The sequence below is a fragment of the Silurus aristotelis genome (assembly GCF_946808225.1).
Source record: "Silurus aristotelis genome assembly, chromosome: 4".
Taxonomy (NCBI): Eukaryota; Metazoa; Chordata; class Actinopteri; order Siluriformes; family Siluridae; genus Silurus; species Silurus aristotelis.
Window position 1 is genome coordinate 22,558,004 of NC_139577.1, and position 27,755 is coordinate 22,585,758.

The 27,755-nt window shown below is 37.5% G+C and overlaps 1 protein-coding gene and 1 long non-coding RNA gene across 3 annotated transcripts in view; one reads left to right on the forward strand and one right to left on the reverse strand.

Annotated features, from left to right (window-relative positions):
- Positions 1-27,755, reverse strand: part of LOC310724441 — a 158,360-nt gene that overhangs the window by 6,524 nt on the left and 124,081 nt on the right. The gene's annotated exons all lie outside the window — the stretch shown is intronic.
- Positions 1,773-26,780, forward strand: nin (ninein (GSK3B interacting protein)). 2 transcript variants are annotated; one of them, XM_083538282.1, is made up of 28 exons: positions 1,773-2,045; positions 7,572-7,778; positions 8,521-8,608; positions 10,029-10,198; positions 12,659-12,704; positions 13,860-14,032; positions 14,115-14,258; positions 14,351-14,512; positions 15,077-15,213; positions 15,451-15,591; positions 15,720-15,894; positions 16,199-16,309; positions 16,429-16,518; positions 16,601-16,739; positions 17,170-17,291; positions 17,679-18,760; positions 20,438-20,536; positions 20,626-20,695; positions 20,821-20,967; positions 21,544-21,642; positions 21,731-21,844; positions 21,925-22,071; positions 22,203-22,376; positions 22,489-22,629; positions 23,423-23,524; positions 23,623-23,718; positions 25,803-25,916; positions 26,018-26,780. In XM_083538282.1, the coding sequence occupies exons 2-28, from the start codon at positions 7,581-7,583 to the stop codon at positions 26,231-26,233; spliced, it is 4,497 nt and encodes a 1,498-aa protein (XP_083394408.1). In that variant the 5' UTR covers positions 1,773-2,045; positions 7,572-7,580; the 3' UTR covers positions 26,234-26,780. The 2 variants fall into 2 exon arrangements, with proteins under 2 accessions (XP_083394408.1, XP_083394409.1); XM_083538283.1 differs by lacking the exons at positions 25,803-25,916; positions 26,018-26,780 and adding an exon at positions 24,863-25,629.

Below are 27,755 nucleotides of genomic sequence, written 5' to 3' on the forward strand. Positions count from 1 at the left end.
TCTCCAAGTCATTTCACAGGCAATTTGATGTAGTTTAGATCTAGGCTCTGACTGGATCACTGATCCGCACCATCTAAAGACATTGCCTTGTTCCTCAGGTTTGTGATTTGGCTTATCTTTGTGCTGAATATGTTGCAGGTATTCACTGATAGATTAATTAAATAATTTTTAAATATAAAATTACATTTTAGAAGTCCAACTATTTTTTTATTTAAAAACAGAGTGAACCTATACAATTAGTATTTAAATAATGTATACAATGTCTAATCAAAATTTCTATAATCAGATAGAATATAGAATTTGTGAAGTAGGGGATTAAATAAGCATGTGATTGGTGAATCACAGTTGACATTGCTTGCTCTTATCAACAGGGACTAGTGTCGGATAATCTTCAACTTACCTGCTTGTCTCCATGACACACACCCCCAAGTACACACCAGCTGATTCCGTGCGAGCTTGTAAGTGCTGCATCTAAAACCAGCTACTGTACAAATGCTGCAACTGATTCTAGAACAGTAAATAAACTGACACCTGTTTGGTCTCATAAGTCTCAGCTAGGCAGGGCCTTTGGGAACAGGAACAGCCATGGCAGAATGACACAACCACACCCACATAAAGTAAGAAACATACCAGACAGAAACCAAAATAAATACAAAGTGTTTTGGTTATTAATTTTGGTTCAGTTTGGTCCAGTTGCTTTAACAAATGCAGACAATTGACTGACCACTTGCCCAACAGCAGCTTATTGCTATGTGCAATTTACCACATTACCTTACTAGTGTGTCAGGTGCATTTTTTAAACACTTTTCTCTGTACACTTACTGACCACTTTATTAGACACATTTACCTTGTCGCTCCACCATCAATGCAATGCATTCATTTTGTATAATATCAATTTATATTTAATCTGTAATGAGGGAGCCAGAGTATACACCCTGAGACAACATAAAAAAAAGACAGACAAACTAGATTTCACACTAGACAGTGAAATAATAAATCACAACTTTTGTACAACTTAAGCATAACCAAGTATGGATGCCTGTGCAAAAACTGTATTTTGGGAATGCAAACGTTTTTGCAGAAAGGTAGTAGATCTGAGAAAGAATACCAGTGCGCCAGGTTTAGGCACTGCGATCACACAAGGCAACAGCAGAGATGACAGCTTGTCTTTTTTTTTTCCATACACAAATCGTGAACCATTTATTGCTTCATTAGCAGTAGTTTCTTTTTTTTTTTTTTTTAAACATGACTACTGTTAGCTGGATATTTTTGTCTGGCAATATGTTCTCATTCCAGCAGTGAGACGGACCCAGTCACTGAGTTGCCAATGTGAATGTTTTAATCCAGCCATCTTCGGTGCTGCTTATCCTACACAGGAGATCTTGGAGCCTATTAAAGCGAACTTGAAGCAGAGGACTTAAAAATAAAAAAAAATCCACACATATTTTCAGATTTGTGAAGTAATTGGAGTTCTCAGAGTACACTCTCCGAAGCCTACAATCCCTGTGCATGCAGGGCAGAGATGGGCATCAAACCCCTAACCTCAAAAGAGTGAGGCATACATGCATCGTGCTTTGATAGGTCGTGCCATATCATGAATATCATATTAACAGAGCACACCTACTAATTAGGATACATAACTAATACATTACCGAAGACTGTTATAAGACAAATGTAGTACTCTAAAACCTAAGTATGCTCATTGCACTGTTTTAAAACAGCCATAAGCGGTGCTAGAGGACAATCTGTCCCTGTGTCCCTCCCCTTCCTCTCTGAAGAGTGGTTCAAAAATTCACCCAAAAGATTCAGTCAAAGCAGAAATCGTTCATCTGGATGCAGAAACTTGCAGCTCTTCCAGCTAAAGATCAACCAGGCTCAGTATCACAGAAACGTGTGCTGAGTCTGTGTGTGCAGGACCGTTATTCCGAGCTGTAAGGAAACAGATCTGCGTCTGGATGATTTTTTCTCAAGTGTGCAATTCTGAGATTTTATTTGAAAGAGAAGCAGTGGAGAGCGTGTGTGAAACCTCACACTGAGAGCAGTGGGTATGTTTTGCGTTTTAAATGTACTTTATTTACTTTTCCCTGAACACTGGGCAGTAAAGCTGTTGATCTCAGCAGAAAGAGGTCGTGATGTATCGCAGTGTGTGGGCGCTCGATTTGAAAACTAAATCGCTCTCCAAAAACTCCTTGAATCCAGCGGGTGTCATTTCCGGTTTTTACAAACGTTACAATCCTGATCTTTATCGTTAATAAAATGGTAAGAAATGAAAAGTTTGGAGGCCCAAACATTACCGGCCATACTTCCCCATTGTGTACGCGTATAGGAGTGATGACTATGTCCAGAATGACTTCCTAATCTCCCTAGAATACGAGTATGGCACTTTTTACTATTTTTCGTGCTATGTATTTATTAAGGTTTAGTCCAATTCAGTTTAAAGGTTATTATCAGTGTATCACTCTTGGACAGCAGAAGTTGGTCTTGTTTAGCAATTGTAACTTCTGCTTTGTGACATTGTTAGCGTTCTGATGTAAGTCACTTTGAACTTCTTGTTTGCTTGTTTTTTTATTTTGTTTTTTTAGTTTAGTTTTGTTTTTGTCATCAAAAATATTAAATGTTTTGGCCTACTCAATACCCATGTTTAACCCATTATACTTATTTCCCCAGTCACTTGTTTAAGTAAATCACTTTCATTACTTGGTCACTTGTATCAGCCACATGCATTTAGAGGGAAAAACAGCTTTAGTGAAACTTTGTAACCAGTAACTCAAAAGTGGAATCAGTTTTACCATTAAACCTGGTTGTTTAAACCTCACAGTAATTTATTTGACTTTTATTGAATGTACAAGTAAACACACGTAAGGTTTTGTATACTCTCTTTGCCATTCTGACTGGTTCAATATTTGTGTCATTATGCCTGTTGTGGAAAACTAAACATTTCAACAATGAAAATATATTCAGCTTTTGTTCAACTTTAAATGACGTTCACAAATCAGGCTGAGGAGCAGGTCCTTCTCTGTTCACAGTTATGAGTTGTTACATGCTGTTTTGGGATTAAAATGTGTCAGGGCCGTTTGATTCTATTTAATTTTTGTATGCTTTTCTTGACTTGCTTTTTTGATTAATAAAATTTGGTTATGGCATCTTTTCTAGGTACACAATCTAAAAAACTTTTCTTGTCATGTGGCAAATTGCACATGAGACTAGGCACATGAAACTACCATCTCCTTCAGTTACTAACAGACGAATCTGATCTGAAATCAGATGATTTCTACCCATGTACAATTATAACGCTGTTGCAGGCAGATAGTGTTTAATGTTTGCCTATGTGTTGTTAATCAGCGTTGTACTCCATTTGTCATGATTCTGGTCAATGAGCTGTAAGTGCTTCAGCTCACTGAACACAATGATTCAACATGCTGATTTTCCCTACACATGAACAGTTCTAACAGAACAAATTCTGCTTTGCAACAGTAGAAACACACTCGGAGATAAAATTAGTGATGGCTGGACATTTATAGCCTACTGTGTAAATCACACAACTGTTTGTTTCTCTTTATGGGTATGGTTAAATGGGATACAGTGGGGGAAATAATTATTTGATCTTTTGCTGATTTTGTAAATTTACCCAATTAAATAGGAATGAACAATCTGGAATTTTTATGGTAGGTAAAATTAAATACAATTATGTATAAATTATTTTGCGTTTGATTGAATGAAATTAGTATTTAATCCCTGTAGGAAAGTACTTGATATCCACTCATTATGTGTATAAAAGACACTGATCACAGAATCAACCTCTTCTATTCAAACCTCTCCACCACCAAGGGCAAGACCAAAGAGCTGTCAAAAGACAACAAGATTGCAGACCTGCACAAGGCTCGAATGGGCTACAAGACCATCAGCAAGAAGTTAGATCAGAAAGAGACCACTGTTGGCGAGATCATTAGAAAATGGAACAAATACAAGATAAGTCATTCGCCCTCGCTCTGGAGCTCCATGATCAATCTCACCTCATGGGGTAAGGAAGATTCTGAGAAAAGTAAAGGATCAGACCAGAATTAAACGGGAGGAGCTTATTGTTAATGATCTTAAGAGAGCTGGGACCACAATCACCAAGAAAACCATTGGTAACACACCAACATATGAACAGGCCCAAACTAAGGTTGTCAATGAACACCTGAATGATTAAGAATGCTTGGGAAAATGTGATGTGGTAAGATGAGACCAGAGCTCTTTGGCATCAATGTGATTCGCTGTGTTTGGAGGCAGTTCTTGGGCTGAATTTGACCCCAAGAACACCATCCCCACTGTCCTACATGAAGGAGGAAACCTTCTGCCTTTGGGTTGTTTCTCTGCTAAGAGTACAGGAAAACTTCTCCGCATGAATGGGTCCATGCACTGTAGAATCTTGGATGAGAACCTTCCGGCCTCAGCCAGAACACTGTAGATGGGTCTTCCAGTATGACAATGACCAAAAACATACAGCCAAGACAACAGTCTGATGGTCTTGTAGCCCATTCCAACCTTGTGCAGGTCTACAATCTTGTCCCTGACATTCTTTGACAGCTCTTTGGTCTTGCCCATGGTGGTGAAGTGGTTTGAATGGAATAGTTTGATAGTTTGAATAGTTGTGACTGGTGTCTTTTATACACATAGCGAGTTGATATTATAAGTACTTTCCACAGGGACAGGACTAATTTGGGGCTGTGGGAGTCAGAATTCTTGCTAATTTGGTACAGGATACATTTTTTATTTCACTCGATCAAATACAAATAAATTTATAACCTTTCTTTAATGTTTTTTATGGGTTCTTTTTAATATCTTGTCTCTTTTGTTAAAATCAGCAGGGGATTAAATAATTATTTGCCCCACTGTAGGTAAATGACAGTGTTTGCTGTGAGATTTGGGTGTTAAACATATAGCAATATTGTAGTTGTGGCAGGTGTGTGCTTTTGCCTATAGCTAATGCCAACAATAGTTATACTTTCTATAAATATCAGGAGGCAGAGTAATAGCGAAATTATGTGCATGAATTATGTGCATCAACAGTACAACACTTATGTACTTGAATCAGAAGTGACTGCTCTGTATCACATTAATAGAAAGTATACTGAATATAGACACAATTCACACAATAATAGTGTTCAAATAAACAGTTTAAAGATTCTGAAGACTTTTGTTTTCTGCACCAGTCCATAAAATGCTGTTTGGCTTTAGCTAATTAGCTCTCTGTAGCTTAGCTCACAGTTGATTATAGTATTAATAAGAGAAATTAAAATTGGGATAACTAAAAATTGATCATTATTAAAAAAAATTTATAATGAAGTAGCTAATTTTCTCTTTGGAAATGTAATGATGGTTTTATCGTTTAAATGTAATTGAGGTGATGCATCTAGTGTATGTGAGTTGCAGTGCGTGCTACATGAGAGTGGCCGATAATTATTCTTCAGGTTTATGTAGCAGAAGCTGAGAGACAGCAGTGTCAACGCAACAAAGGATGTCTGCTGTCTCACACACACACACACACACACACACACACACACACCATGAGTGTGGTGGGGACTTTAAGGCCCAGCTGCTCCTCATCAGTGACCATTATTGGTCCTTGAACTGAGTGGCTAGGTGTCTCCCAACTGATCATACACACGCATGGAAACACACAGACTCACAAACACCTGTAGTGTTTTGATTTTGTCTTGGTTCTTTTTTTTGCCTTTGTGTCCTTTATGTACGAGCTGTAAGACCATGCGGTACCACCCTTTGCATTTAACCAAAACGTATACAAATGCTTTCTCCTCATAAATGTTGTCTCTCAGTGAAGACTTTTCATATTCGAGTTTGCCTCTTCAGTTTTGCACTAGTGCTATAAGGCTAATGTTACTGTGGTTACCATTTAACCTTTCTGCACACTGCAGGTCTATCTCAACACACATTACATTGAGTTTTTCAGTAGACTTATACAGCTTCTATAACCATGAACGAAAATTGTACAGGCTTATAATCAGTTGTTGGCATTTAGAGATTTGGCAGTAGGAGTAGATGGATAAAAACTTTTTGTGTAAAAAACTAAATTGTGTGTTTTTTATGCAGTTTTAAAATTGTATGAAAATGATGATGAATGTTTATGTAGAGGAGTAACATCCACTTCAGGGTCCTTAGTTCAGTCCCCAGCTCATGTTACTGTCTCATATAGGTTTCCTCTCAGTTCTTCAGGATTCAATTCAATGAACAAATACATGAATACTGGGTGATTATATTGACTCTAAGTATAAATGAATGGGGGAATGTGTATGCTGCCCTGTGGTTTGTGTTCCCAGGTAGAATTGTTTTGCGGACTGGGTCTAGATCCAATGGGAACCGCACCAGAATAAAATGGCTACTAAAAAAATGAATGGATAAAATGTCTTTTGATTTAAATAAGTAATAATAAGCCAGGTTTTTTGGGCAAATCTAAGCTTTAGTATTCACATGCTAATCTTCCAAAGCTTTTCTTGCTTGCGTCCATGCCTATAGGGCAATACTGTACAAAAGAATCCAAAGCTATAGACAGTAGACGTGGATTGCTTAAATTTGCAGTACATGTAAAATGTTGTAATTTTATTTATTTTTTATTTTTTGCGTGTCTATTCTTAAACTTGTATTTGTATGTCTGCATAAAATTACTTTTAAAAACAGTACCATAATGGCTCAAATTGATTTGCTCAGGGATGGACTTCAGGCAATTTAGCTTGTCCTTTTTGCTTCTGTAGTACTGTTTTGTTTTATTTTATTTTATTTTTATCCTGGTCACAAAACCAGGACACAGGTAATAATTTCATGTAATCACTTGCTCATCTAATTGCACAAGTAATCATTTGCTAAGGTTTAATAAAATTACAGCAATAATGAGTATTACTAATATTATGTGGCACATTAGTTTCACATTTTCATGTAGCTTATTGAGAGAAATTCTTTACACCTTGTCTCTACATATTAACTCAAGTTGCTTTAGCTAAAAATCATTCATAGTCAGTTAATCTTTTGGCCCAGTGCCATCTTATGTTATTACTACCAATAAAGTGTGTGTGTGTGTGTGTGTGTGTGTGTGTGTGTGTGCCTAAATTTGGAAGCTGAGCTCATTAGTCACTTTTATTAGAAGATCATACAAGTTACACACACACACACACCCACATTCATTCTCAGGCCTGATAGTAATATTGTATTATGTCTCATGTACATTAGCTGATCACCAATACTGAACTCAGCTGAAACTTTGCAAATTGTTATTTTATGAAATATCAGGCATAAGGTCATTTGATGTGAAAAATCTGTCTAATATAATTCATCACACAACCATGACATGAATCGTCCTGTCTAATCTAGTACCACTCTAGTTGCACGATACATCTAAAGTGTGCTGTGCTGCCAGGAAAAATGTAATGAGGTTATTAAGTCACCATTTAATTTTGATGGATCTGTTTAGTAATCCCAAGGGACATAATTATCATTGATACATTTCTGGCTTGCTATTTTGCATCTGTAAAATCTTTCTTGGTAATATCTCATAATTTTGTGCATGTTCTGTGCAGGACAGGCTGATGGATGGAGAGGAAGAGCCGAGAGACCAGCATGAGGAACGCTTAAGGGAAGTGTTTCAGGGTTTTGATGGGAGTGGTGCTGGTTCACTAAGCCCAGAGGAACTAACTGAGCTCTGTCACGCCCTACAGCTGGCAGACCAAGCACTACAAACACTGCTACACACGCTGTTTGACACACAGGACCAAATAAACACACGAGTAAGGATCCATATACACCACTTTCTTGCTGTAGGGTTTCTGTAATCTTGTATAGCAGTGCGAGGTGATTTATGCAAGGTGAACTGAATCTGTCTGAATTGATATCTAATTCTATCATATTTTAGAGCAAATAATTTGTGCTCACTTTCATGCTGTTTTCTCTGCCCTCTTATGCATGTGTGATAGATTGGAGTATTTTTTTTTGTTCTTAATGGGGGAAGAGCACTTGTTGAGGATCACAGATTCTTTATTCTGGCTTGACAATGCCGTGAATTTCAAAAGAGACACGCACTCGCACTTGCACAGCATCTACCATTCTCCTTGCACACCCCCTCCCCTGTTATAAGAGTGCCATAATCCACAAAGGGGAACCTCCATATGCAGAAGTGTGTGTTATTTTCTTTGGGGGCAGCTGTTGCACCCCCGAATCATTCAGGCTACACCCGCAGTTTTCTTAGTCTCCAGGCAACCAGAATTTAATTAATAGGCATGAGGCGTTAGAGATTTTGTCCGATTCGCTGGGATCTTTAATCTTTGCTCTTTACAACTGGGGAGCAGCTGCGGGGCGACTCTGTATTACACATTAGCTGCCATTTGCTATTAAGGTCATTTTCAGAAGGTTGTATACGAGCCAACCTTTTTTTTTTTTTTTTTTGGCCTCTTGAAATGCAGCCATGCACCTGCATACTTTATTAAATTCATTATGCATGTTGAATACTGACATTGTGATTCTGTCTTGCAGGTTGAGTTTGAGCAATTTAGGGACGCTTTGATTCTGGTGCTTTCCTCCAGTGAAGAAACGCTAGCTAACGAAAGTCCTCCTCGACCAGGTAACACCATCCTTTGTTATGATGTTAATTACTATATTTAAGCTTATTTTTATTTGAAAAATAATTTAAGCCTGCCATTCTTGCTAAAGTGCCCTGTCAGAGTGGCAGCGTAGTTTGAGCTCATTAGCCTGAACGGTTTGATGATAATGAGGTGGACATTAGCCAATGCCTAAGTGGGCATTTGTTGTTGTGTATCTATAGTAGCACAGACTAGAGGGTCAGACAGACAATCAGAAAATCCCAGAGATTCAGCTGAGCTTCCTACTCAGAAAATGTCCAGTTTGAAGCAGGACAAGTAAGCCTGAAACCTGGTGGTGGTAACATTTTAGGTAATCATGGCAGCATATTAGGTAATCAGGTCAGCACACTAAATTACATTGTGCATTAAGACTCAAAACAGGTGAAGGATAAATATCTGCTGCCTATTTGCAAAAACTGGACTATTTTTATTTAAAGCCACCACAGAGAATTTAAATTAATTCATCAAAGTGCTTTTACATATGCAGTATTAAGCCCACTTAAATTAAACCTTTGTGTGAATTTCTCTCATTGTGGTGTGTTTAGGCAATTACACACACAGAAATGGCCCTGGGGTACAGAATAATAAACAATTCTGCAGCTTCTGGGTGATGTGGTCACATTCTGATTGAAGCCAAGGGAACTTGAGCGCTGTTTGATTGCAGTAAAGAAACAATTTGAATCTATGGATATGAATTATAAAGATAGATCGAGACTAAATATCTATATTCTCCGAATTAGACTCAGCAATCGGTTTGTTAGGTGTGGAAGCACTCTATGGCATACAAAGCGTTTTATTTTTTTAGAAATGTGCTTATTCAGAGCTAAATGGTGTAATTCTGATGTTTTATTTCATTATGTGTAACAAGAATATTAAGCTTTACATAATTTGGCACAAAATAATAAGGGAGACTAAAGAGGTTAGATGTGCCTGCAAGTGGATGTTTCCGGTCTAGGTATGTGGAAACAAGATTAAGATCCTTAAAGAGGATTATTCTATACTAGGAACTTTTGAAATAGGTCAAGACAGTGTAAGCAAAGTAAGGAAAGCCTTCCTCCTTATGTCTTTTTCTAGGACATGTCAGGTGTAGTTCTGGGCTGTTATAGTGATGCCCTCAATGGTTGTCTGTTTTCTCTGATTGACAGAGTAGAGGCTCACTGACTCACCTTATTCGGTACAATGAGTAGTTGTGAACCCAAAATTAGATGAACATCATAAAATTACCATTGATTAGGCCAGATGCAAGGTAGATATACTTGTGTAAATGCTTAGTCTTTTTTGAGAGAGCACAGCATAGTAAGTGAGGCAATTAAATGAAAACCAGACTTCAGGCTTCTTTTAAACTACATACCAAGTAGTCAATGTCAATAAGTGTAGATCTGTCTGGTTTTCACTCTCCAGCCTCCCCAGAGTTCCAGCCTCGCTTTGTAAAGGGCACTAAGCGTTACGGACGTCGCTCAACACCAGAGTTCACACACTCCATCTCGGATCTTGCACACACACCGTCAGAGAAAAAAGAGGAAGATGCAGCTACAAGGACTAGTGATGGGACATTGCCTATTAAGCGTGAGGTAACACAAACACACACAAATACATATCCTGCCTCTTGTCTGCTGCATCCAATCTCAAAAAACAATCTGGCTCTGAAGAACAGTTTTCAGCCTTCAAATGCTAATAGTGGAATGTTTTTCGCAGTTAACGGGGAGTAAAGGATCCTTGAAGCATCTTTAAAAATTACAGAAATTTCACCATGGATAAATTTAGCAGTCAAAACAGGACGTGTATCAGTAACCCAGAGGATAACTGGACACCATGCATTCTCGCATTTTGTTTTTGACATAAATACATACCTTCCTGTAGAGATGTTGCCATTGATTACCTGTTTTATTAGATTGGATTATGTAAATGATGGAACAAAATCATGACTACACAGACTGCAATTGGTTTATGAAAAATAAATAGCTTTTTCAAAAGGTAGTATCATGATTGCAATAAATCATCACTTTTTAGATTTATTATTGTTTTTAGTGCAAGTATTTATGTAGATGTCATTTACTCAAACGTTCTCTGCCACACAATAGCCAGTAATTCTGGCATCAAGAGGGCTAACAACTCACTAACACAGTACACAAGGCTCGTGCTTGGTTTTAATTACACAATATAATACATTAGCTTACTTGTTAATAGCTACTTAATCAGATACCTACTGTGGAGAGATATCAATAGTTATTTGGGTAAGTCAATTTTGACTTGACACAGGATTTCAGAATAGTTTAATTTTAAAACTTGATATTTTTGAGAAAGGACAGACATATGTATGTTCACTTTTTGTTTGCAACAACCTTGAATACCTTGGGTGAGATAAACAGCACACTTTGTTAAAGATTTAACAAGTAAATTTAGGTGTATGCTGATTGACATAAAACAAATACTTTTTGTAAATGCAGCACAAAGGAAGGCGCTCTTACTTTGTTCCTGTGAGCAGCCATGTTGATTTGACATCACTTGCTGAACCTGGGTGAAAGAGACCATCTCTCCTGAGTTCCTGAGTAATAATTATAAATTAAAGTGACACTTTCTTTCTAGTCAGAGATTAAAGATTAGATGTATTGCTAAGTAGGTCAATCCTGTCACATACAACCATTTTGTTGTCATTTTGTCATTATGCATTTGATTTAGATGTTTTTGTAGGTTTTTCTTTTTTCACAACTTGATAACTAACCTAAATATCATGACGCCTGTAACATATTGTGTAGTGCTGGATAATTTTTGCAATATTACCCTTTCTTAAGTGAGCTAGGATGTTGTGGATAGTGTTTTAGCTGAAATACTTTGACCTTTCTGTAGCTCCTGATAGAACGCTATTGTCATCATTAAAGTAAGACTGTTGTTTAATCTAAATTTGCTTTGACTCACTGGCTCCATCCAAAAGTGTGTGTAATCAGCAGCTGTGTGTGCATAATAATGGTGTCATAGTGACACTGTGAGAACAGAAGCCTGTTTAATCTGTGGTGAAAATGCGGGCACGTGTTGTTCTGCCTTTAAATACGGTAAGCGTATGTGGCTGCACATGACAATCAGTCCAGTGTATATTGTGTAGGGCTGGGATTCTCAAACACTTTAAAGAACTTTAAGAAACATTGGTGTAGGATATAAGAATAATTATATGCTGTGATGTTTAGCAACTGTTTTAGATGCATATATTTAGATATATTTTTAATTTCCCGTCCTGCCAGCATGAGTGTTGTTTTTACAGTTTAAACAGATCTGCTGAAAAGTTAAAGTGCATTATATTTCATACAAAGCTGATGCTAGGGATTTATTTATATTCTGATATTATCTGTAAAATTATGCATGCCTGCACTAGTGTGTCTGCAGTGGCCATGTACTTCAGCAGGTGCAGAGAAAGCAGACACATGCTGATCTGAAGCATGGCCTATAGTATTCTGATAATAGTGGATAAATAATGCTCTGCACTAACCCCAGCAGATGTAGAGGTTGTGCGTGTGCAGGCTGAGGGCAACAAGTCTCACACACGGAACAATGTCTCCTCCCCCACTGTGTTGAATACCTATACTTCGAGCCCCATCTGCTCTCTACACCCAAAAAACTCACAATAGAAAGAGGGTATAATAACAGCTCCCTTCCCCCTATATACCCATTCACTCGCACACACACACACACACGCACACATCTCCCCCTTCCTTGTTGGTACTTGACGATATGAAAATGTAGTGTTGATAGGAATTTGGCTGCCATGCACATGCCACTCTGATTGTGGCGATCTTGCTGATGCAAATTGTGTGTGTCTGTGTAGTAATTTGTTTGTGGCGCCCTCTACAGTTCTACCAACTTCCACTTTTCCAATATATATATATATATATATATATATATATATATATATATATATATATATATATATATATATATATATATATATATATATATATATATATATATATATATATATATATATATATATATATATATATATATATAGCCCACTAAATATTTTTCTGTATGTGTTTCAGCGTTGGAACGCTGACGTGAGCAGTCCAGAGGAGTATGAAGCAGAGGGTGAGTTTATAATCACACAATAATGATAGACAATGCATGTCATACATACATACATGCTTTTATGAAGTTGGGCCACCATTCTGGTCATTTCTCTCTGCGATTAAGAAAATGGACATGGACATGTACATTAAAAAAAAAAAAAAAAAAAAGCAATCCTTTAGTAGGCTGTGTTTTTTACAACAAACATTATTGTGTGATTTGTGGCCTTTTTTTTCATTTGTAGGAGGAACTGAAATTCCTGTATGCAGTATTGTCTAGGATTACTTATGATCATTAGCCAAGTTCACTAGCCAGTTGCAGCTACAAAGCAATATAATAGTTTATATATTCGATTTACAGGGCTTCTATATAATTAAAATACAAAAAAAAGTTTTAACTTAAATTGATTGCTTTGCATACTGTTGCATGTATTTTTTGTACATATATGGAAATGCATGTGAATAATGTGAAAGTTTTTCCTTTTGTTTTTAAATTGCCTTGTAGCAGGATGCACACACGTTTTAGTTTTAACTTATTGAAAGTCTTGTGTAAGTGTGCTTATGGATATTTGTGTTCATCAGCCAAAAGGGTATTACAAAAGGCAGGTACTGATAGGTGAGGATGCATGGGGTGCAGTCAGCGGTTCAATTTATTCCGAAAGTGTTCAGTATGGTTGAGATCAGAGCTGTATAGAAGGCCACTCAAGATCTTCCTCTCCGAAGCATGTAAACCAGATCTTCATGGAGCTCACTTTGTGCACTGTTAGAACAGGTTTTGGTTTCCAAGTTCAAGTGAATGAAAAATGTTATTAGAGCACATCTAAAGACGTCCTATACATTTGAGTGCTTCCAGCTTTGTGGTAACACTTTGGAAAAGAACCACATATAGCAGGAAAGGTCAGGTGACCCAATACTTTTGGAAATATAGTGTATGTTGGCCTGTGTATTTTCTTTGTGGGATTGTCTAAGCTTAATTGGACTTTTATTGGAGGGTCAAAGGTTTCAATGTATAAGAAATGGCTTGATTAATTAAAATACCCAAGTGTTTGGACAAAATGTACAAAAAAGATGATTTGATTCATTTGAGCAGTCTCCTTAAATAGGTATCTAGGTCTAATATACACATCTGTGGTAGAAACAAACAGTATCTTGCTTTATTATTTTTTGTTGATCATAGGTCAGATGCACCTGTGGAATCCTGATGAGCCAGGCACACCACGTGGTAGCAGGGCACCCCCCGGTGACCTGGAAGACAGGCTGTACGATGCCTGCCAGAAGCTGTCACTGCCTGTGCATGGCACAGCTGCCATCCATGAACTACGCACAATCTGCCAGCACCTCAGTTTGGAGGTATGCACACATGCAAGTATAAATGTAATTGTGTTTGCAATCATGGAGAAATATTACCGTGTTCATGTATTTGTGTGTTTAGGTAGGAGAGGAGGCTTTCCAGTCAGCACTTGAGAAGAATTTGAGTGTGCTGGAGTTTGTATCTTGCATTCAAACCAACAGTAAACCACCAACACCTTCTGTCTCAACGCCTTACAGACAACTAAAGAGACATCACTCTACACAGGTAACCCATCTATGTTAACAAGTGTAATACTCTGGACTATTTAATTACTTTTAAAAATTGAAACAAATTTTTCTGTCCCTTCTGTTATTCAGCCGTTTGATGAGATGGGACGCAGGATTCCATCTGTGATTAGCAGTACAATCGGACTGCGGCTGTTTTCTGAATTAGATGATGGAACGGGACACACAGCAGTAGAGCAACTTCTGGATGCCTGGCTAGAAGATGGTGTAGAGAAGAGCTCCGAAATACTGCAGGTTTGTTCAACACATAAAACTAACAATGCAATATCCTAAATGTAATAGTACATATTCTTTAATCCATATCAATATACAATTTTCTTTGACTAAACCTCATAAGGAAACCGATACGTAGTGTTACTATAATTATTCACTACATTGGTTCTAATGTAATGGGATTGTAGCACTGGTGTCCTACGAGAAAGTAATTTGGGGCTCAGCTTAACTGTATGGGTTAAATGTAGAAAGTGTCTAAATGTCTAGATCTTGGGTTGTCAACAAAATTTATTTTTAAAGTAGCTTGGGTTTAGAGCCAAGAAAAAAAACTCAGAGTGGGTAAATAACTATTAAATCTAAAACACAGCAATGTAGTGTACATGCACTACTAATGTGTGTATTTATAAAATCAGAAATTCGGATGAATTTGCATTCTAAATATATTTATATCTATTCAATTCTATTTAATCCAAGTAAATAAAAAAATGTAATACAATAATGTCCTATGCATAATGATCTCATTTAGACAATCCACAAACTTCTATGTGGATTCATTTAAATTATTCTTCTGTGTTGATGGGGAAGGCTCTGGATTTTAGTCTGGATGGAAAGGTGAATCTGACTGAACTGACTGCAGCTCTGGAGAATGAGCTCATGATCACCAACAACACCATCCTCCAAGCAGCACTGGCAAGCTTTAAAGCTGAGATCAGATACCTCCTGTGAGTCTACTTCGGTCCTTAAAATTCAAATTTGTATTTTTTTTCATTTTCATGCATAATAATTACTATTATTGTTATTTCATTATTTTAAAATGTTATTTTATCTCGTTATTTTATTTTGTTTATTTATTTCCAACAAATACTGTAATTTAGCCATGTTCATCTGTAATTGCTGAAAACTAGTATAGCATTAATAAAAAAAAACAATTTTTTTATGCTTTTATACATTCTATATAGTGAGCGTGTAGAACTGGAGCTCAGGGAGAAAGAGAAACTTCAGTCGGATTTGGAAAAAGCAGAGAAGCTCAAGTCTCAGCTGGCCTCTGAAGTGGATGAACATCACTCTGCAATTGAACGCACTAACAATCTTAATCTCCAGTAAACTTTGAACTCTTATCTTTATCCACCTGTGTCTTATTACCTGTAAACTTAAAAATGTATTATCTATATTCTCTCTTTGTGCTAATTTAGTAACATGCTCCTCGGTTGCTGGTGCTGTTTTACAGAAAGTTGGAGCAGGATCATAAAGATCGTTTGGTGGCTATAAGGGCGGAGCTGAGCAAAGAAGTGGAGCTTGTACATCAACAGGCCAATCAGCAGAGAGAAGAGCTGGAACAGGAAATCAGCAAGATCAGAGAGGATGAGACTTTCCTCAGAGAACACCTGGCCCTGAATATTAAGGTATTTGAGTAATAGTAAAATCTATCTCTCTTTCAAACCAAGTGCTTAACCCTAACCAGTTTATAGAGTTCTAGAACTTTAAATTATCATTATTATTATTATTATTTTAGTTAAATAAAATTTTAGCAATATTGTTTTACAGGTAAAATAGAACACATTGTGTATAGATGGTAAATAATGGCACATTAATAATTCCTCTACAATACCTTGTATCATGACGCTCATCACTTTTCTGTTGTCTCATTAATATTTGATTTGCATGATTATTGATTATTGTATAAATCTTACTGGACTGGGTGCTTAGGAAAATAGGCGTTTGGAGGCAGAGTTGCTGGACAGCACCGAGCGGATGATGGAAGTTGAGGCCCAGTTTAATAAACTGCAAAAGAACCTGGACAATGTTCTCAAAGAGAAGGTACTGGACACACACACTCGCACTAGTGCTTAGCTGTGTCGCTTTGTCTTTTCTTGGCTGTTCTGTATTTTGTAGTACCTGGGATTTGTTTTTGTTTAATAAATCATCTTTGTGTGTAGTTTGGTGATTTGGACCTGAGCAATGCTGAGTTTTATCAGCAGGAGGAACGTCTCAGGCAGCTGCGCAACAGCTATGAGGAGCAGTGCCGGGTTAGAACCTCCGCTAGTTTTACCTTTATTTCTCAGTTAATGGCAATTAGTGTGTTAATTCCTTGTTTTGTATGCTGTTTAGGAACTGCAGGATCGTATAGATGAGTTGCAGGCTCAGTTGGAGGAGTTTCGAGCTTTAAGTCAAGCTCCGCAGCCCTCCCTCATGCCCTCACTGTCTGATGAGTTAGACAGCAAGAGTCCTGGCATGGAGTCAGACCAAGGTGATTTGTCTCCTCTCTGAGGCATTGATGCATACACAAATGAAAACAAATGACATTTGTCCTGAGATTCACTAAAGATAAATTCTCTAAAAAAGGGTTTTCCGATTTGATGTTCTTTAGCCTATGAAGGGTATAAGGTGGTCCATGCTGGCAAAGTATGGCCCACCCACAGGTTTTATCGTCTAATTGAATGGTTTGGTAAAATGATTTTTAAAATGCTTAGGCCTTCACAGTTATCACGTGATAAATTTTTAGCTGCATGCTAGACAGCACCCACACCATCAGCACAATTCTAGGAAATATGTTTTGGAGGAAAATCATTTATTCCTCTAGTACAGAACTATTTCTCTCTGCCCATATTCAGATGTGCCACTTTTGCAAGATTGTCACACTGCAGTTTCAAAGTATGTATGTGTGTTTGTCTATCTAGGTTTAGGTTCTGAAGAAGGGCAGCCCTTTAATATGAGTCTGGAGGCAGAGATGATCTTGGAACAATTAAAAGAACAACACATCAGAGAATTGGGAGACATCAGAGAACAGCTAGATTCCACGGTCAGCATCACACATAGAATGTTCACATACAAACTAATATAATGTTTCATTTTCTACATGATTTTGCTCTCTTTGTAGTCTTTAATTGAAGTGTATCTCATTTTAAAACTAATGTAAGTGATCTTTGTTTGATTTAGTTGTTATTACAAGAGGTTTATTTTGTAGTTGTTTATAATCTATGCAAGGTTTTGAAATTAAACATTTTTGAGCTAATAATTTTTGGAAATATTTATCCAAAAATGTAATTGTCTATGCATGTCTCCCAGCCATGCAGTGAATTTAGGTATGATTTGTTGTTGACAGTTTGCATGTATTGTTTGTTTTTTTGTTTTTAATACACCTATATTGTGAGCTTGTGTACTATGTGATTCTCTTGTTTTTCTGTAGGTGAACAAGTGTGAGCACAGGCTGGATGAACAAAAGACCTTTCTTGAGGAGGAAAGGAGTCTGCTCTCTTTACAGCACCAACAGGAGATGAAGGCTATGAGGGAAGAAGTGAATGAAGCACTGGCACGAGCTCAAGATTTGCAGAAACAACTGGAGCAGGAAAGAAGCAGCATGGAGGCTCAGCGGCATGTTGAACGTGCTGAACTACATGCTGTTTATCAACAGCAGGTTGACTCACTTAGCCAGGAGGTGCAGGATGCCAGGATCCAGGCGTTGAAGCTTGAGGAGCAGCTCAGGGTGCTGGAGGAGCAAGAGAGAAGAGCTGAGGAAAGCAGAGCAAGAGATGAAGAAGAGCTAAACAGGGCCCATGCGGAGGAGCTTAGCCAAATTGAACTGAACTACAAGGAGACACTCAAGAACAGTCTTCAGAAGCAAAAGTGTGAGGCTGAGACGACATTCTTAGAGGAGTTAGAGAAAGAAAGGCAGCGTCTGGAAGCAGTTCATGAGGAGGTGCTGAGGGTTAGATTAAAAGAGGTGCAGCAAAGGACTGACCATGAGCAAGTAGATTTAGAAAATAGGCTCAGGGAACAATTGGAGTGGGACAAGCAGCAACTAGAGGAGAGCAGTAAGAAAACACTTCAGGAGGCGCAGGAATGTTTACAGAAAGAGCAGGAGGAACTCCATAAGAGTCTTCGAGAACAGTGGGACCAGGAGCATATGCTTCTACAGGAGCAACATCATACTGAGCTACAGAGGTGTTTACAGCAGGAAAGGGAGCGACTACAGGCCCAAGAGGTAGACAAGGTACATGGATTGATGGAGGAGTGGGAAAGAGAGCGAGTTAAGCTACATGAACAACATGAGGAGGTGCTTCAGGCCAGATTAAAGGAGCAGAGAGAACAGTTGCAGGCACAAGGAGAGGAACAAAAAAGAAGGTGGCAGAAAATGCTGGAAGAACAACAAGGCAAAATGGAAGAGGCACACAGGAAGGCCATGCAGGAGCTAAATATGAAACACAGTAAAGAAAGAGAGATCCTGAGCTGCATGCTGGAGAATCTACGCACAGACATAAGCAAGGAGAGGTAAGATACAAACAAAGGGGTACTTGTCACATCCCTAAAAAATGAAAAGAATTGAATAATAGATGTTTGCCTTTTCATTTGTTGTAATCTTATATAAAATTTACAGTAATAATCCTTTTTAAAAAAAAAAAAACGATTCCTTTCTATCAGACACTAGCTCGTCAAATGGAGCTATGCTTTTGTTGCTAATGCTAATATTACTACAGATACAAAAGACCCAGACTTACTTTTGGTCAGAATTACAAAAGCTGAAGTTGCTAAAGCAAGGTTTTAAGAAAAATAACTCAAGAAAAGATTAAAGAAGGAAAAACTATTCAAAATTATTACAACAGTACTACCAGATTACAGCACCAGGCTCTGGCATTTGAAAAACAAAAAAGGACCAAGAAGAAATACCACATCGTGTAGATTTGAGTGCAGTTGAAATTCTGGCATTGACGGACTATAGCAATGCAGTTTAAATGCCAAAGAAGTCTCTTAGAATTGTTTGTTTTTTAAAGAGCAAAATCATTCTCTGCAGGACCAACTGGTTAACCTGCAGCAGCACAATGACAAGCTGGACCTACTTCAGGATCTAATAGGGGCATGCTTCTTTCCAGTCAGTACGTTCTGAAGGAGAGTCATGACCTTAGGAGGAACTTAATTGCTATGGCAGGCCATGCCACAGATTTGGATTTAAAAGCATTTTAGCTTGCAGAGCTTCCCGACACTATATTAAGTGTGTCTGTGAGAATGTGCATCTGGCAGGGCAAGAAATGAAACCGGAGACTAGAGTTCAAAACCTAGAGAGCACGATGCATGTTATCCAAGAGTTTTTATGAGCAGCACTCAAGCCTGCTGAAGCAGATTATGAGCATGCCTAAAGAGAACGCGAAGGTGAGTTCAGCAGTGCACAATCTGGAACACCTGGAATAAGTGCTTCTGAATCTACATTTGTAGACTCTTTAGTCGACTCCTTTTATATTATTTATACTGGGCGGGGAGCTGGAAGACTGCTGCTTAGACTTGGTCGAACAAAATGCTTGATTCCTATATGTGCCATTTACCTGCATAGGAAATGTCTCGTGCTTGACAAAAAGATGCAGGAACATGGGTACAATAAAATGTCCATCTCAAGTTTGCTCACTAAGAGAAATCTTCTTAAATCCTCCCCACAAAGCATGCTGGCCTGTTACTTTCACTCCTTTTAACTTTTCTATAAGCTTTAGCTCCTGCACCCCTGTGTCCTGCCTCCTCTACAAAAGTAGTTTCTCCACTGACCCCACTTGAAATCAAAGTTTGTATGGCAAGAGATACAACCAATAGATGTGTGGGATGAATTTGCTCCTTCAAATGCCCTATATTTTTATATTTGATTGATCCTGATAATGAAGAATTGTAACAGTCACTTGCTTTTTACAACGAATGTGAAGTCATTTGGTGCATGTTTGCATCTAAATAGTGGATTATATAAATGGAATCTTCTTAATCACAGAAACATGTGAATAGAAACATGTTTAAGGTGCATAAAGAAACCACAATAAGATACTAGAGACTAGTTTGCATGATTTTCTTTACCTCGTGCTAGTTCACATTCAACGTTCGTTACCGATATTAGTATTCCGAGTGACGTAATCCTGAAGTTAAAGTGAATGTTGTGTATTGCAAGTGATTGTTAGACTTTTGGTACCTCTGCAGAAGTGAGGCTGGACGTCTGGCTGAGGAAAACCTTGTTTTGAGACAGAATATCTCAGAACTGAGAGACGAGGACCTGAAAGAGAAGCAACATGAACTGCTGTAAGGATCGAATTCGCTCTATACACAATACGATTGTTTGTTCAAAGTCCATTGGACTGACACTATTATTACAAAATGCCTACCTGTAGACTGAAAGTGGAGCACTTCCGTAAGGAGAAAAACACTGCTCAGAAGATGGTTGATGGTTTGAAGAGGCAGGTGAGTGCCCAGAAATACACACTGGGGCATAATTTGTTTTGTAATGCATTTTTGTGCCTTATATTTCTTAATCAGTTGGCATAATGGTCTGTAAGCAGTAACAAGTAAAATGCTGTTCTGTCCAGATTTCTGAGCTGCGACGTCGTGGGAAGCAGCTAGAGGAGGAGAACAATGCTTTGTCACAGCAAAACGCAAAACACGATACACTTCAACATACTCTAGAGGAAGTGATCCTCCAACATGGAAATGGCTCCTCCAGTGAAAGGAGCGAGGTGAGAGCAAGGGCATTAAAGACATGGCTGTTAACAGAATATTTTCTATGCTGAGTTTATGGGATAGAATTAATAGAATTAATATTTTTATTGTCTACGTTAAGGGGACATTTTATACCTTTTCACAAACTTATCTGCTTCCTCTGAAAAAAGCGATAAATCATGAACTTATCACAGCAGCTTGAGTTTGGTTGGTTATATCAGGGGCCGGTTTATTTATTTATTCGTTTGTTCATTTTTTTTCTTTATTTCTTTTTTACATGGAAAAACTGAACTATGTCCAAAACGTAACTTGGCCACTGATAAGAGGACAAAAGATGAAAAACAGTGCATGTGATTTTCAAAATAGGTTTTATCATTTCTTTAAAGAAAGTGTAATTGAAAGGAAATGGTATTTCTAACAGTGGAATATCTAATAGATCTCTGACATTTATGTAATATCTTTAATTAAGCACACAGTATAAAATATCAGTTAGAATGCAGTGTATGAAATGAATACTCTAAGCAATAATTTTAGCGCAACACTTAAAAATTAATTACATTTTCTGTTTATCTTCCGATAACCACATTCTGCAGATAAAAGAAGTAGATTATGCAGCATCTGTTAGGAGAACTGAAAAGCTGGAAGAGGAAAAGAAGCTTCTACGAGCAGAACTGAACCGCTGTGTGGAAAAGGTATGTACCTTTTTTCGATGTTGCACAATTGGGTTCTGTTGCTAAAATCTTCTTTTCAAGCAAATCTATGATGGGTGTTTATATGCAGATGGCTCAGCTTCGTTCAGCAGAAACTCGGCTGGCTGAACTCTTGCACGAGAGACAAATTGCAGATAAAAATAACCAAGTGTTACACACACAAATGATCAAGGCACAGGAGAAGGTAAAAACACTGGTGTTTATAATTATTGGCAAAGAATGCTAAACTACAGTTTTTGCTAAGTGTTTCCCGTTTCGTTTTAGGTCCAAGCTCTGGATTTCACACTTCAAGGAGTCACTCAGCAGAGTGCTCGTCTAAAATCAGACCTGCGCATCACAAAACAGGAGCGAGACACTCTCAAAAAGGAAGTGATCTCACTGCATAAACAGCTGCAGAATGCCAATGAAAAGGTAGGGAATAAATTGGATTCACTGAGAGTCAGAACTTTGTGGGTTATTATCTTCGAATCATTGTACTGGATCACAAAAAATTTGTAGATTTTATGCAATTATATGTACTTTATATATTTGTTTCTCCTCAGTGTCGTCTGGTGGAGATGTCTGCTGTCTCGGTCAGCTCGCACCAGGGGAAGCATGTGTGGTCGGAGTTGTCTGGACTGAAGGAGTCGGAGCTAAGTTTGCTGCGTGAAGAAAATCAGAGGCTACAGCGAGAGATCAATGATGCACGGCTGGAGCTCAGCTCTGCACGAGAGAAGGTCCGAGATCCTATATGATTTGAAGTCACTTTTTAGATCTGGAGCTCCTGCTTTTAAATCACTCCAAATGCAAGACCTTGTTAATGTAGACATTGTTATTTGTGTTTTTCAGGCTCGACAGTTGGAGACGTTGGTGTTGAGTGTAAAACAGCAGAAGCAGCAGTACCAGGCAACTCTAACTAAGACAGCAGAGCAGGAGAGATCAGTTCTCAAACGAGAGATAGAGGCTCTGCAAACACAACTACACAGCAAGGTACAAGCATATGTACTACAAATAATGCATTGTATACGCTGATATTTCCCCTGGTGGTCTAGTGGTTAGGATGCGGTGCTCTCACTGCTGCGGCCCGGGTTCGATCCCCGGTCAGGGAACCAACCCCAGCCATTCTTAGTGCCGGTCCCAAGCCCGGATAAATGGGGAGGGTTGTGTTAGGAAGGGCATCCAGCATAAAAACATGTGCCAAATCAAACATGCGGAGGATCCGCTGTGGCGACCCCTAATGGGAGAAGCCAAAAGAAAGTTTATATGCTAATTTTGTACAGGTATGCTGCTCCAGTCATACAGGAAAAAAACTGAATAAAATTATTCATACAGTTTAAAATAAATCCTGCATATTATTTATGTATTATAATCTATGTCTTTAAAATGCATGTTGTAGATGTGTGACCGCCTGAGAAAACCATTCACATGGTGTAATGTCGACCGTTTCTAGAGTTTATCTACTGCATATTTAACATTAAACTCAATAAGAATTAGGTTATAGCATTAAAAATATGCAATGAAGTTTACTGTTGATTAACTATCCAGCAGCTTGATTATTGCCTGACATTTCCTGTTTGAGGAAACCTGCTAGCATGGTTTTAGACCTGACTTTTATTTATTTATTTATTTATTTTAAAAAAATTTTTTTCATTTTATTTTGTTTACATTTCAATGACAAGGCATATTCTATGGAAATAAAAAATGTTTTGCCCACAATGACTTGCTGGCTATGTGTGATTAATTCACTGATATTGATCTTTTCTGCTTCCTGTTTGTAATGTAGCTGTGTGACAGTAGTGGAGAGCAGAGAGAAATTGAGAATCTTCATGAGGAGAACCAGAGGCTAAGAAACAAACAGACAGTAATGGAGGCCCAGCTGATTGAGGTCTTCACACACAGAGACAAGCATTAAAAAATATTCATAGACCAATGATTTCCCAAACATTGGAATTAACAAACATCTCTTTCCCACTCTGTATACAGGCTCAGATTATAGCCATTTTACCTCCCTCTCCAATGCGACTGTCAGCCGAGCGAAGAGGACAACGCAGCAGAGACGATATGAACCAAGATATCAATGTAAGATAGTGTGTGTATGTGCACTCCATGCATACACACACACCCAACACATACACTTTTCTACAATTTCTACAATGAGTTACGGTGGAGTAAAATGCTGCCTTTATTTTCATCATATAAACCACTTCTATTCTACTACTCCCCTACACTTTAAAAGCAGTGTGTTCTCATAAGAGCACATGCATTTTTCTATATAGCACTAGTGAGGGTATGGTCAAAGGACTTCTTGGGCTTGGTGGTGATGGTTCTTGCTTTTCTTATGTATGTATTCAGTTCTATGTGCTGTCCATGCACAATCAGAATAAGGAATTGTATTCAACGCTGGGGAATGAAAAACAAATCCCTTAACACCTTGGTTCTGCTTATAACATTTATTTTTCATTTTCATTTGTGTTGTATATTTTTCTGCCTTATAAGCTTACCACAATTTCTAAAAATGCATTTACACACGCAAGTGACAAAGCTACTATAAATGGAAGACACAGCTGTGTTTGATAGATTGATATTGATTAAAATGTAATAAAATTTCTCCTAAGTGATGAGCCTTTTATAAAGGTTGGATATAAATAATCAAAGGTGTATCATACTTTTTATTTACCAGTGAATTGTTATATAATGTATCCTGAAATCAGAAGTGAAAATTGTGGCTTATGTGATGATTCAGTAAATGTTCAGTAATAGTTTAATTCAGTTGAAATGTTACAGAGAAACCCATCAAATGTTTGTCCTTTTTGTTAGAAAACTTAGTTACAGCTTAATTTCTGAGTCCAGCATTGCAAATACTGGCAAATCCTTTCAAAATTGCTGAACTAATGTTGCAGAAAATCTAATTTGAGCAACTGCACATTTATACGTTTCTGTGCAATTTACTATCGAAAAAATAAGGTACTAGAACCAGCGGTTTAATATAATCCTTGAGCCACATTTGGAGTCTAGTCACTATTTTTCATGTGGATAATCCATGCTTGCAAACTGCAATTGTTTACACGCTTCTTCAAAAGAGAAACTGGATTAAGCATCACCGACTTGTCGCTTGCTGGTGTGAATGCCCAAATCTTCACCACTCAGGACATGGTGGCAATCATGTGTAAGTGTATACCGCTGTGTGTGTGTGAAAATATAGTGCTGTGTGTTCTTTCTGCAGGTAAACCCTGAGGAGCAGCCTCATCACTTTGACAACCACCGGAGGAGTGGTGGCTTATGAATCACCTTCATACCGTGTCATCTAATCACTGAACACCTTTTTAATTTTTTTTTTGCATTTATTTAAATTTTCTCTGTATTAATGTCAGAAGTGTTTTTTGTCCTTTCATTGGGACTTTGCTTGACTTCTCTTAAGGTCTTACAGAAGTGGTGAAATTACTTGAATCCGCCACTGAGTGGCAGTCGTGTGTAACACTCTGATGTAGTACACTGTAATAGATGACTGAAGGTTTGGTGGGAATATAAACAACAATGTATTTTAAAAGCAAATTTTTTTTATTGCTCTTTAAATGTATTATACACTCTTTACACTCACAATCGTGATTTTTTTTTTTTTTTTTGCTATTGCTTGAATGATTTTACACTTCAATCGAAGACTCGTGTGATGTCTTTTTTTTCGTAGAGCTGTTTTTTTCATGTTGTGGGCTCAGTCAGTGCTTGTTTTAGTGTCTCACGTGCTGTGTAACACTGGTCTGTTTGTTTTTTTATGTCATTTGGAAGAATGGATTTCATGTGTAGAACCTATTAATTTAATTGTTTATTTAAGGTCATTTAGAAATTGTATTTTTATATTTGATTTATTTATTTGTTGAAGTTTTATTATTTATGTTTTATTATTTATTTTGTGGTGTTTTTTTTTTTCCTTGCCTAAAAGTATTAATAATGTTGTGAAACTGAGACCAAATAAAGAACCAGGGTAAATTTGTACTTGTTTTAATTGAATAATTTTTCCTATCATTCTTACAAAATTTATTTAAATAAGCCAATACACTTTACATTGAACATATGATCTTGTGTTTCTCAGAGATTTCTGTTTTCCTAATTAGATTATCATTCTTAAAGCAGCTCTTTAAAAGTATATTTATGATGTTTGCTTGCAGAAAGGACTGGAGGTGTCCCTGCTGAAAATGGAGGGGAAGATGGAGGAGGTTGAGCTCAGACTCCGAAATGTCAAACTGTTGTTGCAAGAGAAGGTTTCCCAGCTAAAGGAACAGGTATATGACAGCATTTACACACAAACTCATTCCTACTGGTCAAAATAAGTTTTTTTTTTTACAAAAGTGTTGTGACCTTTTTGTTTTCTTTTTCTCTGTAGCTTAATAAGAACAGTAAAGCAGATGTGTTGATCAAGGATCTTTATGTGGAGAATGCTCAGCTATTGAAGGCTTTGGATGTGAGTGAACAGAGGCAAAAGGTGGCAGAAAAGAAGAATTACCTTCTAGAGGAGAAAATCTCAAGCCTCAATAAAATCGTTCGTGAGCTCAGTCCCTCACCACTGGTGCCTGTGCCATATCACATGACCCGACCTTGATAACTTACTTTGACTGTTAATCTATGCTATTCATTTGTTATTATACTGTTAAAGAGACTGCTAACGGTCATGTTTTTCAAATGAAACGACAACACATGACACAAATACTAAAAGCACACAGAGGAATGAAACGGTCAGACTATTTGCTTGTCTGGTTGGGCCTAGAAGTATTTTGCTGCAAAAATCTTGCTGGGGAAAAATATTTTTTGCTTAAATGTGTTAAATCCTTCAAGATGCAGTTTATGATTTAAAGAGCAGTTGTTATGGAAACACGGACCCACCCTTTCTGCTGAAACTGTATCTCTTGTGAGTTGGCTTTGAGGAAAACATGCACAGCTGAGCAACTCAGTTCTACTTGGGCCAAAAACAGTTTAAAAACAGAACCATGACAGTAAAATTAGAATTTGTGTTTTTGTTTTTTGGGGGGATTAGTATTATTAAAATTTTATCATTCAGGCATAATTTTGTTCCAGGTAAACTGTATAATTGCACTGAATTATCAGTATTATTAATTTTATAAACTGAAAATGAAACCACAATTTCATTCCCTGATCTTCCTGTGTATATATATATTTTATAAAGAGATGTGGAATTGGACCCATGATACATTCCTAGACCCTTTACACTAAAACATCCTAATGTTGAGTTGCACTTTTTCTATGAGCAATATGGTGATATTATATTTTTGTTGTCTTTATTATTTGAACAGTATTTGCTTCACTTATCTTTGCTTTTGGTTAATACCTGCCTCTTAGGTTGGCCTGAAACATCAGCAATGTCTGGTATATGCAGTATAGATGGATTTTTTTTTTCTTCCTGTAAGTTAATTGTATAGGCTGGGTACTACAGTATTACACTTATTAATTTATAATTAGATGACAACTTGACCAGCAATTTTTGTAAACCGGAATGAAGTTAAACTACCCGAATGAATGTGAGAAACTGTCTGACAGTAAATCTAAGTCTGTAATAAAACCACATTCTGCTAAGACAAAGTATTTGTATTACAGTGCCTGAGGTGTTACTGTTCAGCAGAACCAAAGAGATTTTCCTTTTGTCACTGTCCCTGTTAACACTGTCCAGAGCTGCTGTCAAAGGCCGGTGTTACTCAGCCAATTGACAATGTGCTGGGTTTCAGTGAATTATATAAAGCAGTAAATAGTTTTATAGAATAAGGTGTCTTTAAATCAGCTGTGTTAAATGAATCATGAGAGAAAAATGTGAACATATGATGACTCATTTACTCACAGTATGATTCATCATTTGCAATAATGTCTTTATTAACATTGAAAAATTTTACTTTCTTCTGAACTGATAACCTTAGGTGTGTTTACCAAAAGCATTACTGCATATAGATGATTAGATAGTTGTGTGAGCAGCTCAATAAACATTGTCTTTACCAGTTTCATTGACATTAACTTTCCGCTGGTTTGCTTTTGGGATACTGATCCCAGACATGCACGTGTGCTTGAGCAGGAAAATAACCTGTACCAGCCTCCTCTCCACTGAAAGAAAAGACGAC